Source organism: Cimex lectularius, unplaced genomic scaffold (genome assembly GCF_000648675.2).
Source record: "Cimex lectularius strain Harlan isolate CLEC.00 unplaced genomic scaffold, Clec_2.1 scaffold167, whole genome shotgun sequence".
Lineage (NCBI taxonomy): Eukaryota > Metazoa > Arthropoda > Insecta > Hemiptera > Cimicidae > Cimex > Cimex lectularius.
In genome coordinates, this window is record NW_019392811.1 from 43,446 (window position 1) to 64,543 (window position 21,098).

General features: G+C 34.2%; 1 protein-coding gene across 1 annotated transcript in view; it reads left to right on the forward strand.

The window, feature by feature from the left end:
• Window positions 1–9,284: 9,284 nt before the first annotated feature.
• The window catches only part of LOC106672412 (lachesin-like), a 102,846-nt gene continuing 91,032 nt past the window's right edge, over window positions 9,285–21,098 (forward strand). Inside the window, exon 1 of the mRNA XM_014403817.2 lies at window positions 9,285–9,438. Coding sequence (XP_014259303.2) covers window positions 9,285–9,438 — 154 coding nt within the window. The remainder of the gene's footprint in view (window positions 9,439–21,098) is intronic.

Below are 21,098 nucleotides of genomic sequence, written 5' to 3' on the forward strand. Positions count from 1 at the left end.
GGAATTGGCTAATATACTTAGTATATAAGACCATAAAAAAAATATATATATATACAGGGTGGCCCCAATCGATTCAGCCACACTTCCAGATCTTATAGGAAATTGAACGCTGAGTAAAAAAGGTCTTATGAACCTGTGTCCGCAAACCCTTCAGTTTCGAGCTAAAGGTAAAAAACCATGAAAAACCACGTTTTGAGACTTTATTCGTGAAATTTTTAGTAAACCGTTAGCCTGACCGTAAAACAGCTCGAAACAACATCCGTAGAGGATTAATTTCTGGGTCGAATGAGATTAAAAATATTTCATTTTTGGCGATTTTTCGAAGTTAGGAAGTGAAGGGGTACACAAAATTCACCATTTCTGACATTTTTATCGAAAATTCACAACTTCAGTTAGCCGTTCAAATTTTTCGTACATTATTTCAATCAGTAGAGGGTATCCATCAGAAAACAGTTCAAGTTGTGAATTTTGGAGCCACCCTGTATATATATAATAAAATTATAATATGACAAAAAGTGTAAATCTTTTCACTGTGGCTAGATTTTAAACGTCGTCAAACCAAATAAAACTTAATAAGCCCGGAAGAAATTACTATAAGATTAATTAAATGAAAGCATTAAAACTGTTATTAAGTTTGCCGAATTCTCGCTAAACACCATCAGTCTGACGTCAAGCATTGAACGGCTGATTATATCCTGGGCCCGGATGTAAGAAGACAACGTCTGGCCGATCATGATTTCAGACGATCTGGGTCGTATGTGCGTGGGAGCGGGTCAATGCTCATATGATCGTCCGTATAGATGATGGCTGAAAACGAGACGGGATGAAGATGGCTGAACTGGAAACTGAGGGCCGGGGTGATGAAAAAAAATAGGTCACAAGAACGAATTAACTAAGTGTAAACAAACTGTGTTTACTTCCGACGGTTCGATATTTTACAAAATAATTCAATTAAAACGTCCATTAAAGTTGACTGTACATAAATTGGAAGCGAACAAATTTCATAAAACTGCAAGAACATGAGTGATGAACTAAACGTGATACAAAATTAATCGAAATTACTTTTTACGTTTACTGTTTATCAATTTCTTTTTATTGTATTATTTCTAGAGCTCAATAAGGTAAATCCTAACTAAAAATAAAAACCAGCAATAACCAATATTGCAATAATAATATCCTATGTCACTGCGAATATGTACAACATGTGTAATGTTAATTCAATTAGAAATTTAATCGCAGCTTGATCCTCCATATCATCATGATCGGCTTATTCCCGCTGTTCCGTCAATGAAGATTATGTAACCATCCTCAATTATCAATAGGTTTTACCAAATGTCATATTTATTATTTAATGTTGTTATTTTTTTACTTTTCTTCTGTGATTTGTGGCGATGTATTTATTAAGAACTTCACAATTACATAATTTTTAATTAGAGCTTTTAATATTCGCCGAATTTTACTCGAATATTCATTATATTGGTATACTGACTTGATTTGTCAATTATGTCTGCAGTTTTTTATTGTCTTAAAAATTTATTTATTCCTTTAATAATTTTGCAGTTGTACAATGTAATGTGTACTAAGATTAGATTTATTTCATATATTATAATTTAGTTTTGATGGTTGGCTTTATGTTAAATGTAATGAATGTTCTGTCTTTGTAAACGTCAGGAACTAACACTTTTTGATCGATGCAGCCCAGGGGTCTCCCTTGGTTTGACTTTCTTCAGTATTAATAGGCTTCCTCTTACAGTTGACCTACATAAACGCACATCAAGTTTCACTTTATTACCCCAATTTGATCTCTAACCGTGCGTAGCACAACTCAAGCAAGCGAAAATTGACTGGTCCATTTCAGAACTCAGGGCATAAATTCAGGCATGACTTGAAATCCAGGGAGTGACTCCTCGTTTGTGGGATATTTTCAATTTTGCAACTTCCTAGAACTTAATTTAAAAATTGAAATTTCTTCATAAGGATATGTTCTAAAGCCCGAAGTATATTATGATTCTACTATCATGATCGAATGAGAGATTAAAGTTGGCTTGTGGACGTTGAGCACGTATGTGTCAATCTTTAAAAAGCTATATATCTCGGCTGAAGAAAACCAACGAAATTATGCAACACGGCTCGAATAAATGTTTCGCCCGCTTTTTGTTAAGAGTATGTCCTGCCATAAAAGCCGTTTGTACTCTTCCGAACGATTTTTCTGGCGTGGATGAAAAGGAGGGATACCAATCATTTTCTTCCCCTTGTGTCGGGCCAGTAGTAATAATTTTGACGGCCAGAAAATATTTGCCATGGAATAATGGAATTGCTCTTCTTTTTTTTTCTTTTCGAGGAAAGGTTTTCCTTATTTATCGTAATTGCCAGGAAACCACAGGCCGGGTCAAAACTTCCAGCGGTGCCCATCGTCAATATGTGTTTGAGAAATGGGTTTCGTGTGTATACATTTTATCTATTTTATTAATGCCTTTCCTCTCTTTACACGTTGATAATTTATTTCCCACCCGCGCCTTGTTTCACTGGTGAAAATTATGGCCTCAAGTTATTCAGCCGTTTCCATCGTTTAAAACATCGATAAAAAGTGACACTTGTGAGACCAGTTGTATTTTATAGTAAATTGTTGACCAGTTACAACTGGTATAAAAAAAATATTCTGGACAAGACCTTAAAATAAAATAAATAAATAAATAATAGCAAAAAAATCGAAGTCAATTTATTCATGCAAAACACTCGACTTAGCAGCAATTTTCAAAACTTGGCAACCCACTAACATCTTATTCCTTAAGTATTTTTCCTTTTACCCAGATAAAAATCATCTAGCCAACAATAAAAACAATTTCCTCTTACTTGCTGACCATTGAAGGGTATAACAATAACAATAAACCATGTAACAATAAATGTTATAACCCTAATAAATATAAACACCGAGTATTATAAACAACAATTCTTTTAATTTAAAAAACTAAAACTTGAATTTAATAAACACGTAACATTATTTTCTTCCTTCCTTGGATTTGATTTTTAACTTCAATTTATGTACAACTGTCCGGTTTTTCTCCTTTGGGATTTTTCCGCAATCGGTCTCATTCCCATGGTCGCAAAACCCTCCCCCAGCCTTCTTCTTGTGATATCCTCGAAAAAATCCTTCTTAACATTTTGTATTCATGCTTGATTCACATAACATTCTTACATTCGGCTTTCGTCAATTTCACAATTTAATAAGGTTTCAAGTTAGTTGACGCCAATTTCTCTTAAGGAGTGTTTGCTGAGTTCTTGATGTGGTCCAGGCTTTCGGTCCGGCACCGTGGCATCATCTATAAATTTAAACACTTTCTTCTCACTCCTTGTTATCCCATCGTATAACCCTGGTAAACTATATCGTATAATCCATGCGTTCAAAATTAGCGCATTCTTACTTACATCCTATATACCATTTATACGGTTGACTCATTTATGCAACCCAATAAACAGCCAACAACAATATCGCAATTCTTCCTCTACAAACCTCTTACGTTCTATAACACCTTAAGATTATCAAAGAATGATACAAAAAATTAGAAAGAGACAGGAATGAGAAAAATGTACACAATGAATCTTGTCTTCCACTGTACATCAATAACAAGGAGCTACCAAATAAGTAACTCCATTCACCTACAATAATTTAAGTATTTACATATCTAGATTCAAGTAGAGACAATAATAGAAGACTTTTGACCGTCAAAACTCAACCAATTTTGTCCACTTTGCGCATCGTTTACACTAAGCCATCCAATATCTAGTACATCCAATTTTTCCAATTAAAAGTCTAGGAAAAATTGTCGTCAAAGGCTCATTACTACGCTATTAACCTCACTATTCACAACGACCTCAGTATTCCTTTGTCAATCCGATCCCCCGTCCAGACGTTTCTTACCAAACTCTCGATCCACCCTAACCCTAATGCCCAAGCCCTACCTACAGTGTCCCGCCCGAGAACCCCCCCCCCCACGCTGCTTTAAGGGACTATGGCCTCGAGACCTCCTCGCCGCTTAATTTTATACTGAGTGCTTGTTTGGTTGGTTTACGTACCAACTACAAACAAATCTAAAACAAAATTCAGTTGTGACCGATCTAGCCTAACTAACTTTGTACAAAACTAATTAAGGTTTTTAGTTGAGATAAAAAAGTCAGTGTCACGAGCGGGATTCGAACCCACGACCTTCGGCTAGATACGCCGCTACTCTACCACTTGAGCTACCGTGACTTCGATCCACTCGGACACTAACTTCCCATCTCATCCCCGCCTTTTGAATTTTCCTTCCTTTTTGACATTTTTCAAATGTCGTGTAATCTATTTGATTCTCGGCGACCAATGAAATGGCCACGGAGAGCTTTAGTGAAGATATACTTCATTTTAACTTATTAAATTCACTAGTTTTCGTGGTCCGCTACCAATTAATATCTTTCAGTTAATTAAGGTTTTTAGTTGAGATAAAAAAGTCAGTGTCACGAGCGGGATTCGAACCCACGACCTTCGGCTAGATAGGCCCCTACTCTACCACTTGAGCTATCGTGACTTCGATCCACTCGGACTTTTTATCTGAACAAAAAACCTTAATTAATTAAAAGATATTAATTGGTATATTAACTCTAACCACTCCAAACATACTGTGAAGTTCTGTTAAGCCATTCAATATCTTGCACACCAATCCTTCCAATCAAAATTACTCACACGAAAATCCCCTTTTATGTCACTTACCTCACCTCACTCAGCAATCTGAACATTTGTTTTGCCAATGAACTAAACCGTTCCCGATTCTTAAAGGTCCATTCCAACCACTCGCTCCATCCTGGCTCTACTACTAATGCCGTGTCAATATTACTCAACGTCTTTCCCCCATTGTCTTCCAACGACGATGACCTACAAGACTCACCACACTTTAATCCCTAACATTGAGTACTAGCATTAACGGATTTTTCACATGTTTCCTTCTGGACATCGGTCTGACGTGAAATCAATACACTAGACAAGAGACGACGAATGAGCCGAAGACTTGAGCAACTCCAAAAAATTCAAGGATCAAAATCTTTAATGTCGGAAAAACTAAACTAACTTTGTACAAGAAATTTCTTTGACCACGTTGGACATACTGTCAACAAGCTCTCCGTATCTGGCACATCCTGCCAATCAAGTCCTCATTCGAAAGAGCTTAACTATGTATTACTGACCTCATTATACTCAAGGACCTGAACATTCTTTGATCAGTTTCGGCTTTTTAAAGTTCCATTCCAACCTCTCTTTTCAAAACCTTACATCCGGAAGACCCACCAGGTCTCCTAAGCGACGATGGCCTGGAGACGTTCTTACATCTAAATCCCTAAGTGCCAGCGCTGTCTAATTTTTCATAACATGTTTGGATACTAAGGATAGCAGATTGAAGTAGAATCGATACACATGACAAGAGAAGACTTGAAAATTTTGTTTGACAGTAAACACAGAAATACCTTTGAACAAAACGTTATTTTGACTATTTTGGATATTCTTGGAGAGGAATCGAAGGGTTGCCAAGGCGATATCTCCAATAGGACCTACAGTATCCCAGTTGTATCCCATTTTTTTCATTAAAACTACTAACGAACTATCGAGTTCATCTACTACATAACTTTGGTGGATGACCTGACCATTACAGATTTTTAAAGATCAATTCCATCCTATGTACCTAACTCTCTACAATTTCCCATCCATAAACATGAAGTCCTCAAGGCCTTTTTAGCCTTCTTTAGCCTCACACATTGAGTCTTTGCGTCAGCTGATGAGTGTTATGAACATAAGAAAATAACATTGGTATTTCTATATGCATAAATACGTACATTGTACAAAAAAAGCTTATACTTCATTGTAAAATTTGTTTTTGTTTTCTATTTTTTTCCTAAGCTGCACCCTTTCTTTGCCTTTTAAATCGTCAGATGCGAATCCTTGAGTGAAGAATCAACCTAATGTACCGTGTCATTAGATACTACCGCGGGAAAGCCCCCTTTCCAGCTTAAAACGCGAATCTTGGAGGTGAAAATCATTCTTATCCTAACATTAAATCTCTTACAGCTCTATCAAAAAAATTCCGAATGATTCATGGCCTGCCGATTTATCAAATCTGAATTTAAGCCAAATATTAAAGATCCAAATAATAATAAATAAAGATATCAAAGAACCTTAACATAAAATATATCTATTTTACAGATTGTCTTTTTCATACTAGATAATGTGTAATTTTGAAATATTGAAAGTATTTAATTATCATGTACTTTGCAAACGTTTTATCTGTAAATTGAACACTGAGGTTGAGACTGAAGCAATTAAAATAGAAGTTTTGTTTAAACTAAACTAATATTGTTTTTCATCTTTGCTTTGCAACACTTGGTACTTCCCTATATGAAATCTTAGCAGTTCATCTGGCCACCGCATGAAACTATTAAACCTCAATTACTCCCTAGTACGAAACTTTCTCAATTATGAAAGGTGGCAGAAACATCGAACCGTGGTTGTTAATTTGTAGAAACAATAGCTTTGTTGTTAGAGATTCTATTTTTTTTTTAATTTACTGCAAATAGTAATAATGGTACAGAGGATAAGACTTTCATCAATGTAAGTGCTGGAAAAAGTCCGCTCCCCCAATGAAGGCAATTCGACATCTCTGCTCGACATTTTGATGGAAGATACAATACCTGGTACGTTTGACATTCCCACAAGAAAACGAACTTACTGATCATAATAAATCCTTTGAGTTGTTATACAAATTTATAAAAGATTCATCTATTTGTGTTTAAAATCGTATATTCAATTTAACTAAAATATACATAAATGCATATCAATATTACAACTCAATACTATTTGAAACTCATTACAGAAATTGGAGGATATCGTCGTAATCGGTGAATGTCCAGCATTAACAATTTATTCATAAAACAAAGGCTAAGTTATAAGACTGAATATACCTTTTCTATTTTCGTCTGATGAAACGGAGAAAATAGTGTCGCTTTTTTTTTTTTTTAATTTATTGTCTAGAAAGCAATATTCTGTTCAATGCAGTTAGATTGTTACAAAAAGTAAAATAGGTGATGAACCAAATAAAACACAACGAACAAGATAATCTGGATACAGAATTACAACGAAAATTACGAATAGTCTTAATCAGACCCCATTATTAGAAATGGGGACTGACTACATGGTCCCGGAAACAATCTTCACAACTTCCTATAAAGTCTCAACAGACTATAAAGGAGAGGAAGAACACAGGAGAGCATCAGATACAATGATATGGTACACAGATGGCTCCAAAACAAACGAAAGAACCGGATCAGGCATTTTCTGTACAAAGCCAAAATATGACCAATCAAACTCATTAGTACACATCGAAGTACACTTCGGTTTTTCAAGCACAAATACATGCCATCAATGCTTGGGCCTGGAAAATCTTATAAGAGGTTACACTGACAAAAAAATCCCCATAAGATCAGATAGCATTAGCATGTAAAAGAATCACATCAAAATTAGTCAGTGAATACATCCAAAATCTCCAAAACCTGGGGAAACACAACAACCTGATGATATCTTGGGTGCCAGGACACAGGGGAATTTTGGGTAACGAGAAAGCAGACAGACTGGCCACAGTAGGATCTGCAAGACCATACATAGGCCCCGAACCTATCCTTGGGATAACAAAAACAAATATAGAATCCTCTATCGCAGAATGGATCCAAGCAAAACAAAAAGAGAAGTGGATAAACTCTAGCGGTGCTAGACATAGTAAACTTATTATGAAACAACCCTCACCAAGATTGGCAAAAACACTCCTACAATCGGAGAGGGCAAAACCCAGAGGAGTGGTAGGACTACTAACCGGTCACTGGCATCTGAGAAAACATCTACACAACATGGGTATATTCAGCGATGATCCCATCTGCAGATTATGTAATGAGGAGGAGGAAACAGCCACTCATATCATCTTCGAATGAGAAGCAACAGCTCAAAGGAGGTTTAACCTAACGTACGGAAAAGACTTAGGGAATCAAATTGCAGCAACAACAGTCAATGACCTGATACTTCTAAGAAGAAGGTACAATAAGCCAGAAGGCTGCAATGCCTGGGGAATACAAACCCCGCTTCATAGTACCCTTTCCACCATACATACATACGAATAGTCTTCATATATAATAAATTAAGAATTGCCATCTGTGCATCAATTCAAAGCGAACCTCAGAAACATTGCATTATATTTTTAACATTAAGAAAATAAAATTACAAAACTGTGAAAAGAAAAGTAATAATATAGTAATAGTATTAAAATTGTAAAGATGGTAAATACAATGAACTTTTAAATATTATAACCTATTTCTCTCCTCCCTTTGTATTTCAATTGGTTAAAATTTAAATTGGTTCAATTGGTTAAACAAACTTAATCCTTAATCTAAAACAAAGAAGGGATTTTTCAATGTTTACTTATTACGGCATTTAAAATGTTTATTTAGTCTCATTTGAAATCTGAAGGAATAAGCTGTTTAGTTTTCATCTTGGTTTTCTTAATTTCAATTTTTAAACAAAAACACTCTCAACACGACAGACAAAAATGACACATCTGCACGGAAAACACTTTGAACCCTAAAGATGATCTCGATAAAGATCGAAACGTTGGCACGATAAAGGAAATGTTTTTCTAAAACCTTCGTCACACCAGACCGCATCTCACGACCTCCAAATAATCATTTTAAACATAAAAATGCCACTTAGTGTTGAGGATGTGGCACTTATTGATGTTAGACGTTCAATATTGCCATCGGAGTTTCCTACGAAACTCTAAACGACGCCGTTAGACGTTTACGAGAAACTGGGTCCTACCATAGAAGGCCCGGTTCCAGACGTCCTACGATAACAGAACCACCGATTTTTACTTTGAGAATTTTGCGAAACCGGCACCTTACCGTTTTCAAGCTTTCATCAGCTCCAGGAAGTTTGAGATGTCCAAATCTCTGAACGCACTGCTCAAAGAAGATTAAATCGTATGGTCTGATGGCTTTTGTCCCCATAAGCCCCTAGAATTGACCGGAACACATGGAGTGGCAAGGCACTTTACTCGAGAACACAGCCATTGGTCTTTGGACGATTGGTCCGCTGTACTTTTTACAGATGCGTGTAGATTTGCTCTACGATCTCCAGATGGGCGTGAAAGAGTGTGGAGAAGGCGAAATGAAAAGTACGAAGCCTGTAATTTTTCCAGAGCCAACCTTTTCAACGTAGCACAGTGATGGTGTGGGCAGGAACTCCAATGGAGAGTCTCACAGAGTTGGTTGTTTTTCGTGGAGGGTCTTTGATAGCACCTCGCTATGTAGACGAATTTTTGAAACATCATGCGTTGCCTATCCTCGATGAAATCAGCGACAAGCCTATTATAATGCACAGTAATGCCCGACCACATGACCACATAGTACGAATGTACCTTCAACAGGGTCTTGGCCTGGCCAGCCCGTTCTCCAGACTTGAACTCCATCGAACATTTATGGGATAACCTCAAATGACGAATCACTTGGACTCAAATCAAAAGCACGTCCATTACTTCCTGATAACTCCATGATCTTGAAAGGACTATCCGTGAAGAATGGGCTAACCTCCAAGAGTCATTTCTAGACTAGTAGAAAGTATGCCGAAGCATTTGAGATTTTTTAAGATTGAAAATCTTAGACAAATTTTATCTGTCAGTCTTTTTTTTCGTTTTTCTTAGCAATTTACATTTTTTACTTTTTTAGACAAAGACTCAATTATTAAACGTTAAAATACAAATCAAATTATATTACAAGTGGGCGGAATTTTTTGCATGTCAGTGTATACTACGAAATAAACTATTATTTTTTGTGCACAAAATCTTTTCAAAATGCTGGGAAAATCTTTTAAATTCTTAAAACGAATTTCAATGTGAAATGAACATTCCAATATAAAGCGTTCTACAGTGTCTGGCTTTGAGTCCAGGCAGAATAGACAATTTCTTCGAGGCAAAGGAATACCTAAATCCATTGATATATAACACTGGTCTTTTAGGGTTGAACATCCGCAATTGGAACATAATACGAGCACAATTAATACGAATGTAATTAAGGTAATTCTCTCTCCTCCCATATCGCTAATGTGCCCAAAATATTTATTCTGTTTAGAATTGATTGCTTCCTCAATATGTAGAGAGTGACGGTGGTTATTGCATTTCTCAATGAGATTGTCTACATGTACATTAAGAACGTTTGCATTCTGCGTTTCCCAGTTTAAGATCTATCCAAAAATCCGTGTTTTCAGGTTGAGACAATTTCTTTCTCAACGGACACCTTAGTCAGAGGTTCTCATGAGATATGAAATAAATATTTTTTTAAACTTCTGTTACACTTTTTCTATTAAGTCGGAGTAATTGGGCGCCCAGAGTCAAAACAGTACAATGATATTGACACGATAAGAGAATTAAACCGAATTATTCTGTTGATCAAGAGTTGGACATAAATAATTTTAATATATTCAAGACAAGAAACGAAGAAAATAAATTGCTGCATTCTTGAAGCGTGAAGCGGTTGAGGTTTAGTGCTTCGTTTATGGGCGATTTTCACTTCCAACTGGGTGGGACTCACACCTATAAAAAGGATGCGATTTAAACGAGGCATCCTCTCACAAAAGGCATTGTTAAAGGATTGAGTGAATTAAATATTCAAAGAGATGAAATCTGTGTGTTTAATAGTCTCCGTTTAGAAGAGCGATTGCTGCCTTCAACGTACTAGGTTTTATGTCAAATTTCTAGTAAATAAATTAGTTAATTTTTTCTTAACAACAAAATTCACCAAATACAAGCTCTTGTAAAGTTTTCATCCTATATTTCCGATCTTCTTGACCTCGTTAATTTGCCAAACAACATTGACAAATTTGAGAGAGACTTAAAGAAAATACATATTCTCATGTCATTATGACAAAAAAGCATAATAAACACCTGTTCACGAGTATTTCGGCTTTAAGACAAAGTTTTTCAAGAAGAGATGTTTCTATCAAGCAACTTCGTAACTAGATAACTTCTGCCTCAAGGTTAGCCTATATCAAAACCAATGTTAACAAACTTCTGAAAAGACAGATTTGTTATCTGTTTTAAAATGTCTAAAATTGTTAGATGAAATTTAATTTTATCCTACTTTGACTACCTTATTGATCCTTTCTTTCTCAATCTAATTTGTTCCTTTTTTCCTGGTTCTTTTGTGAAAACTTTCATTTTAAGGAAGTAACACGTGGTAACTGAAGCAAGTATATTACGAAAATACCACTTTTACATAGTTAACAGGTTCCAGACCGTGCTTACGACGAGTGTTCTATTAATTCCAACAAACAATACGTGCATTTTTCCTTAAAGATTTCGTAAGCGGGACATGGGCTTTCGGGCAAAATTTTATAATGCCTACAGCAGGTTAATCTGGATATTGGATGGCCAAAGTAAAGTTTTGTTCAAAGGTAGTTCGGTTTTTACTGTCAATATAGGTTTCATTTGTTCAATTCTTTATAATTGTCTTCTGTTACGTTGTCGTCTCTTGTCTTATGAAGAGATTACACATCAGTCTACTATCCTGTTCTGCAAAGATCAATGATTGAAAAACCAGTTTAGGGATGGGAGTCTTTAGGCCATCGTCGTTTAGGAGATTTGAAGGGTTTTCCGGTTGGAAAGTGTAGAAAGCGCAAAGCAGAAAGTTAAGATGGAACGATAAGTTGGAATGAAAACAGAAAACTGATCAAGGAATATTCACGTCGTTGAGAATAATGAGATACATAGATACATTGTGCATACATAGATGCAAATGCAAATATAAATAGATAGATGGCTTGTCGAAACCTGACAATAGTAAGATTGATCTGAATATTGGATGGTCAAAATAAAGCTTTTTATGAAGGTTTTTACGTTAAAAACGGATATCGGTCTTGGAATATTTTGTACTTATCCAAGTCTTTGTTACGTTGTCGCCTTTTATCTTGTATAGGGATTATTTTCAAACATCGACCACTGAGATCTCTAGGTCTCTTTGTGTAGAAAATATAAATATGTATTTTTCTGTACGCCATGGAGAATTTATAAATGTTTTAATTCTTTCATTGTTCATCCTTTTTCATCAATTATTTAATATCTTCTTTTATTTGCAGAGTGATTTTTGTTTTTGTTTTTTGTATTTATTGACATAGATTTATCTGTATTACAATTCCAATTTCACTTATTGTTTGAGTTAAGGAATTACAGGAAGAATGAATGAATCATTATAATAAGAACAATGAAATGATCTATTGTGTAAATTGCGGGAAAACAACTTGGAACCTTCTTAATCAGTCAAATTCTAAACTAAGTTTCCATCTTGATTCTACTCAATGCACTTGCTTCAGTTTGCACATAACCATTCACAAGGGTGGTTGATACAACTACCCACATGATAAACCTTGTCTTAAAGCTTCCAAACTTGTTAACAATAACAATAAATAAAACAATTTAAGAAATAAAAGCACGTTTTTATCTTTACGTGGTTTAGTGACCGTTAGTTAATGATTATACGGAGATCGTGAGATTCGGTGTGGTATGGTTTTCGAAAAACATTTTCTTTATCGTGCCAACGTTTCGATCTCTATTGAGATCACCTTCAGGCCCTGGGATTTATAAACATTGTTTTAATTTTACAAATACATGTAGGATGCAAAAAATAATAATTTATACAATGCTAGAAAATTTTAGATTTAAAAAAAATTAATTTATACAATGCTAAAAAATTTTAGATAGAAAAAAATTAATTTATACCATGGTAGAAAAAAATTTAGATATAAAATCCAGTGAGATATTGATGTTTTATGTTTATATGGCACTCTCAACACGACACACAAGAATGACACATGTACACGGAAAACAAACACTTTGAGTGAGTACAAATATTTTGATTGAATCGCAAATTTTCTAGCATTGTATAAATTCATTTTTTTCTATCTAAAACTTTTCTAGCATTGTATAACTTTTTTTTTAATCTAAAATTTTCTAGCATTGTGTAAATTCATTTTTTCCACGTCCTACATGTATTTGTAAAATTTAAACAATGTTTATAAATCCTAGGCCCTGAAGATGATCTCAATAAAGATCGAAACGGTGACACGATAAAAAAAAAATGTTTTTCTAAAACCTACGTCACACCAGACCGTATCTCACGATCTCAGTCTAATCAGTTTTTATCCTTAGTTGATTGATATACGTCCATTTTCTCTAATTATATCCCGAATTTAGTATAGTAGTTAGTGGTAAAATAAGCAGAATGATCTACAAATATCTTAGTGTATTTAAGAATCGTTTAAATAAAAAAGGTTTTTTTGGCGAATTGTTCACAATTTACAGCTGTAAAATAATTAATTCTTTCTTTTTTTGTTATTGCTAAGATTTTACTGTTTAACCCATTTATAAATAGGTTTATAAAATGCTAGTTCGACTATTTACGATAGGTTGAAATGTTTATTTAAACTTGGCTGAATACATACAAAGTGCCACTTGGATGGACCTTGAAAGGGTTTTGATGTAAGCCTTGAAGAAGCACAATGATGTATTCAAAATCAATGCTGAACTTTTAAATATAAGGTAATATCAAACTGAAATCCTATTTCCAATAAAGAAGCGGTGAGATCCGGTGAAGTGTGGTCGAGTTTAAGAGGAATAAATCATCTTTATTTGTTGAGAAAAGTGCGTTGGATGCTAATCTTGCAATACAGTCGCCACTTCCAATTTAGCGGAACTCGCAGCCCGGTTATTTTGATTACTAATTCCCTGCAGTATCTTCGTTTAATTAAATGGAAATCCCAAGTGCCTTGGCGCAAAAACGCTGTTTTATTCAGAAAAATGAATTGAACTCGTCAGTTTATTCGATCTTTTTCCGGACGTTTAATTGAATTTGTTCCCTCTGTTTGCACGATCTTTAAAGAGCTTTCAGATGTTGCACAAATATTTGTTATTCGTTTGTAAATAAGTTGTTAAGTACATCGAAAACTACCCTTTGCTTATTAAAGATTAAATTTAATTGAATCAATGAAAAGTTTTGTATAGAGACTAGTTGTAAAATTGGCCATTTAGACTCATCAGATTATTCAAATAATACACTTTCTATGTAACAGACTCGTCTCCTGAGCAAAATTTAATTTGATCATACGAAAACTATCTATTTTCGAAGTGATAACAAACAAACAAAAATTTTGTAAAAAAACCACTGTCTAACCTTTGATTTGGAATTCTGTGACATTTATTGGCCGTCAACAAACTTCAAATAGTACCCAATGAAGTTTCCCTGACAGATAAAACTTACAGAACTGTTTTGATAGAAAATAACAATGGACTATTATAAAATGACATTTCTTAAAATAACGACTTGTTATTGTTTCAAAGTATTTATTTAATTGATTTTTATTTTTATATCTCTTTGTATGAGAATCTATGCTTTGTTCTTAATTTAACATTTAAACATAAAAATTATATTTAAATTCAATTAGGTAGTGAAATATTATTGTGTGATTTCTTTTTAAAGTTGGTAGGAGGATGAACATGTATGCATTTTGATTCTTAAGTGGTTGAATTGGCGATAAGAAATTGAACCATTTTATTACACGGTATTCATACTATCAGAGAAGATCTTAAAAGGTAAGGCAAAGTTAAAGTAAAGAAATAATGAGAATCGCTCAAAAGAAACTTGCGGCGTATTCAGCTGAAAGTCGTGAGTTCGAATCCCGCTCGTGGAACTAGGTTTTCCGTCTCAAACAAGACCTTAGGTAAAAAGTATAATTATTTAAACTAACGCTAACATTAACAATACCTAACTTAATCATAACCCTATCAATCCTAACTTAAACAAACCTTAACCTAACTTACCTAACCTAACCTTAATCTCCATCTAACTCGACCGTATCCTTTGGGCCTATCATTATGGGGTTCAGCTGTCAGATGAAACAATTACAAAAAATGAATTGATTAGAGAAGTTTAATAAAGCAGCCAACTATATAAAATGGATGGTTTTTGTTTCTGATGGAAATTAAATATTAATGACCCCTACAGCAAAGCAATCCTGTTCACAAAGAGACGATCCCAAATAAAAGATATTATAGATATTAATGGAAACCCTACACCGTAGTCTCAAACAAAATATACCTTATTGATAAGAACTAAATTTTTGTCTTCGCATAAATAACAGAATTGATAAAGGGATTCTTTCTATTTAAGTACTCTCTCCTTTTCTCTAGATTCAATGCCCACTTTAACAAATTCCTTGCTTGCAATGTTTTAATAAAGCCTATGTTGTTATAAGAGAGTTCCGTTTGGGGTCTCACCTGCAGAACTAATTTTGAGAAACTTCAACACATAGATTTCTCCCCGGCCCGCCGAGGGATCAGAACAGTGCGTTTGCATGTGAAAGCTGAGCACTTTGAATATATGAACCAGTAAAATTGAAAAAACATTTTTTTACCGCACGTTTTCTTCAAGAGCAAATTCCGTTTGCAGATCAGTAGATTGATGTTCCATAAAAAAAGATAACAGGATGAAAACAATTATAAGTTAATTGACAGATTATTTGGAGATCATGAGATGCGGTCTGGTGTGACGTAGGTTTTAGAAAAACATTTTCTTTATCGTGCCAACGTTTTGTTGAGATCATCTTCAGGGCCTGGGATTTATAAACATTGTTTAAATTATACAAATACCTGTACGATGTGAAAAAAGTGAATTTATACAATGCTAGAAATTTTAGACTCAATCAAAGTATTTGTACTCACTCAAAGTGTTTTTTTTCTGTGGAGATGTGTCGTTGGGTGTCGTATTGAGAATGCCAGTGAGATATTGCTGTTTTATGTTTATATACGTTGGAATTTGAAAGGGTGCGGAAGGAAGTCGGGTTGGAAAGACATTTTTATATTAGAGAGCCGGCTTTTTTGAGGTGAAGGACAATAGGAAAAACGGGCAATGGTTCGGCCTGATTGTCCTTTTAGGATTATATCGACGGGGATAATTAGGGAAAGGAAAGCTAAATTGTTGAAGAATAAGAATATGTAGAAATGTTTGATGTGTGGAAATGTGGAATGTGATGATTATTTTATATGTGTGTTGTACGTATGCTATTGATATCGAATTTGATTTATGATATTAGCGTAGCTGCGGCTGAGTTTACACGTGTCTGTTCTGTAATTGATGCTGTGTTTATCTCTGTTGATGTAAACTATTTTTAAAAAGTTACGCTTTTTTGTTTTGTTCTGTTTAATATTTTTGGATTGTTCAAATTGAAGTTGTGTTGGTGTTCAAAATGGTGGGTAGTCATTGCTGTAGGATTTTGTTTGGGGTTTTTGCAATCATAGATATGTTGCTTTACTCTCTCTTGTCCACATATTGGGATATAATTCCGATGTTAGTTGCGGGACAGTTTAAACAATTGATTTTGTAAATTACATCAGACTTATTTGTTACTGGAGTGGGATCTTTACTTTTGGAAAACAGTGTGTGAATTTCTATAGTTTTATAGTTTGTAAAGGCTATTTTAATGTTATCAGAAGAAAGAAATGTGTTTATGGACAGATATAATCTACTAAGAATGTCGATTGGATCGTTATTGTTATTAAATTTCAGAATTTTTGACATCAGTCATACTTATAATATTTTTTTATATATCTATATTACTTAATTACTATATAGCTGTTTATTATTTTAACTTTATTCATCATAACTAATATGTAAAACAAAGTGTCAACGATTTTCCCCGTAAATTTAAGTCTAGTAATTGTTTTACGTAATTTATTTTATTTATCGCTATCTGTATATATACTTTGAGCAAATAGTATAGTTACATAGAAATCTGACAGGTCTATCAGACCAGGAAGACAATGAGTAGAGATACCAACCAGTGCTGGACGCCTCTTTTATTTAATTGGGTTGGTAAAGATTGAAGGCCAGGAGGCCATCGTCGTATTAAGCGGTGTGGAGGACTGTAAGTGTTGGACGTTGAGGAAAGAGTTCGTATTAATTTTGTATGTGGGTTCCATGTAAGTCTGTTATATAAACAAAGCCCAAGGAAGCGAGTATGTACTGTAATTTTTTTATGAGTTGCATATCCTTGATAGTGGAAAGGAAGAAGGGTGAGGTCGTGCGCACTGCCTGGGTACTTTTGTCATTTCGTGCACTGTGGGATGTTGTTTTTTTATTTATATATNATATATATATTTATTTTAGTATAGATATTGTAGTTTAAAAAGTCTGATTCTTTTTATTCTGTACAAGATGGACAAAAATAGTGGTAAGGAAGTCCGGGAGATGGGGTGGTGTACTTGGTGTACCCTTTTGACACCAAATCCTAGTTTGGATATTTCAGTTTTCATTTCATGGGGGTGTAGTCCTCGTATGACAGTTCTGTAAGATTTATCTTCGTTAATTGCAAGCAACAAAAATCGTATTGTTTTCCATTTATCCACGTCGTTGGTACGAGTGCGGCAATCGAATCTATTAGTTGGAATGATACTAGCGATGTTTAAAAAAAAATCAGTGTAGTTGTTTATATTATTTTAAATAATAGGTGTTTAAGTAGCCTCCGGACCTTCTGTCTTTACCAACCTAATTAAATAAAAGAGAGTTCCAGCACTGGTCGGTTTCTCTACCCAGATTTGTCAGATTTCTATGAAAATATACTATTTGCTCAAAGAATATTTTATGCAGATAGCGAACACCAAAACAAATCATTTTAAACAATAGGAGGTGGTTTCAGCGATTGAGCATTCTGTTGAGTAGCATTGTTTGTTTGTTGGGGTTTAGCGATTTTCAAATCGATATCTATCTTTGTGATGTCCTTTTATTTTCCTTTTGTATTTCGGTGGTAGTGACTTGCTCTGGGTTTTTTTTAAATTATTTTTTTTAATGTGTTCCTTTACAGAGGGTAACGTGTTAATTGTGAGGCTGTGTCAGAGGTGTCCGTTTCAAAGATTATGTCATAGTATATTGGTGCTGAAGATTGAGAAAAGTCCTTTATATTTAGTGGTCTATTGACCAAATTAATTCTTTCAATTAATTAATCTTTTTTTGTAAGGTTTGATTGAAATGAAAAAGTTAGTGCCACGAGCGGGATTCGAACCTATGACCTGAAAAAAATGGCAACAAGAGAAAATTCGAAAGGTTGTATAGTGTTGTTGGTTGGTTGAGTTGATGTCCGCGTGGATCCATGTCACGATAGCTCAAGTGGTAGAGCAGCGGCGTATCTAGCCGGAGATCGGGGGTTCGAATCCCGCTCGTGCCATTGACTTTTTTATCTCAACCAAAACCTTACAAAAAAAAGACTATTTAGTTGAAAAAAGTGCTGTGTAGTGCTGTAGGATTTTCTTTGGCGAACGACTTATTCATCGCTGGTAAGTGTTTAAGCTCGTGAATTGTAGGGATATCCCCATTAAATTGTTCTTACTTACTGTATTGTAGTTACATTGTTGCTAGGTTGCACTGCACGGAAAAAAAATAATTACTATGGAAAATATTAAAAACTATATATTACTGAATTACACTAGTAAAAAATAAATTAAAAATTTGTTTATGATAACTGAAAAAATTATTTGAACATGGAACACAGAAAAGAAAAGTTAACAGGCCAGCTGCTCGCTTGAGAATGTTATAAATAGCAAAAATGTAAATAGAAACTCTTATGAAGATTGCATAGGACCGTTGCCTTTCGCACTTCAATAAACAGCAAAAGCAGCACTCTATTTAATACACAATTAAGTTAACAAAACATTTTCTACTTTTATTTCAGTTAAAATTCACCGCTATTTTCTAAATGGGACTAAGTTGAAATTTGAAAGTGTCTAGATATGTTGTATTAATGTACTAGTTGTTACAAATTTTCTATTTAATGTGTTCTAATGGTTTTTCTGATTCTTTTAAACTGAGATTGAATCTAAAGGGTGTTCGTGTTACGCCAAAAATATATATTGCACACCTCGTTTTCCTTTATTTTAAAGTGATTAATGAATTGTGGAGCCGGGAGGTCTTGCTGGTTAGCCGATGCGCCATCTGTGCACTTGGCTAAAATCGTCATGCCATTCCGAACGCTGGCTGAATTAAATTAAAACAAGCCCATATGACGTAATCAACGTAAAACGATATTCGGACTGGGCTCGAAATTACTGGATAGTCCTGTAATTCAAGATAATTTTTCCTATATTGCAACTGCCCTTTTCATAGCGTTAGTTTGTTGGCTAAAATGAGTAAACTATTTATAAACAAGGTTTCTCAGCCTCTTTTGCATTTAAATGATTACACTCTCCAATTTGTTAAGAAAAAAGGAATAATAAAAGGGTTCTCCGTCTGTATTTTTGCGTGAATTAAATGTTTTACAACTGAGACTCATAAATTAATCCGAAGCCGCGGGTAATAAATAAATGCTAACCTGGGAATACCAGTTGAAACTTCTATCGTTTTGTTGCACTTTTATTATTTTTAAATTGCAAAGCGAAAGTCAAACACTGTCTATTTATTCATAGCAAATCATCGTTTATTACAATGTATTTATAAAGATATTGTTTGGTGTGTGATATCTACATGTACATAAGTCATTAGTTACATAAAATACATGATCCTAAATCGTATAATAATTGAACAAACTTTTTATACGTACATGACCTTTAACGGGTGCCGCGGTGGCCGACTCATATTTGCCATGCTAGCGGTTCTTGGTTCGAATCCCGGCAGAGCCCATTTCATTTTAATTCATACCTTTTTCATGCTGTGAAAAAATATATTACGTTTGACGGGTAGTTGGACGTTAAGCCATCCTATATGAAAGGGATTACTTACTTTAATCTTTTATAAAGGGTGTCCCGTGAAAAGACGTTAATACTTTAGGAGGTTATTTTGCATGTCAAATGGGACTAAAACGTCTCTATTTTCCATAGTCTGATTCTCAATTTTATTCAAGATATTTCATTTTTTGTTTTATTTCACTTTCACGACTTTTTCCCATAAAACCCTGTACTCGTAAAATATTAATACTACTATATATTTAAACTTTCACGAGTCTCCAAAGTTATTGTCTTATGTTTAAGTAAAATTTTTATGGTTCTGTCAATACTGAAAAGTATGGTGCTTATAGAAATGTTGTCCCTACTAGCTTTAAACACATGTACGTAATTTTTCAAAATTCAATTACCAACACTATAAAATTAATTAGATTAATTGCTAAGAACTTGATTTTTCGATTACAAATAGTTTTAAGTAAGTCATTAAGATGTTGAAACTTCTATCAAAACGAGTTTTCTAACTTGATTTGCCGTGACATATTTTTGTGACTTTACTCTAAAATCAGATTTTTTAAACATAAAATCGTAATTTATCAACTTTAGCGTCATTGAAATACAAATCTGAAATTTATTTCACAAACCAGATTAAATTTTCCACAAGATAACAACATTTTGGTTTGAAAAATTCCCACTTTCGAATTCACCATAGCCGCTCAAAAAGTAACAAATGTCAAAACCCATGTTTTTTGGAAATAGTCTCTTGTGGTTTGTGCAATGACTTTTTCATCAAAAATATTCGGAGATTTCACAAAACCTGTCTTATTTCATAACTAATCCAACGAAATACTGACTTTTCCATTGTTAGAATTTTTGTTAGTGAAATCTCCTTTGCAAGGTTGAAAAACATGATATCGAACCCATGGAGAGCAGCAGCAAAAGAACATCGTACATGCCACATTTTTAATAAAAATGTTTATTAATTCCTAACAAAAATTAAATACATCCTTCTCATAAAGTATAAATATTTAAAGAAATTACGACATATTTAAGTTTTACGTTTTTTATTACGTTTTTATTAAAATAAGTATTTTATCTTTAATATCTCAGGAAAAAGTCAAGATAGAAACCTCGTTCTGGTGGCACGCAAACTACGCTTTATTTGGTAAATCCACCAAGATAGATTTACATTTAACACTGCAACACCCTGTATAACTAATCCAGTAATTAAATAGGTCATCGATCCTTTCACTCAAATCATTCACTCTAATAAATACATTCCCGTTCAAT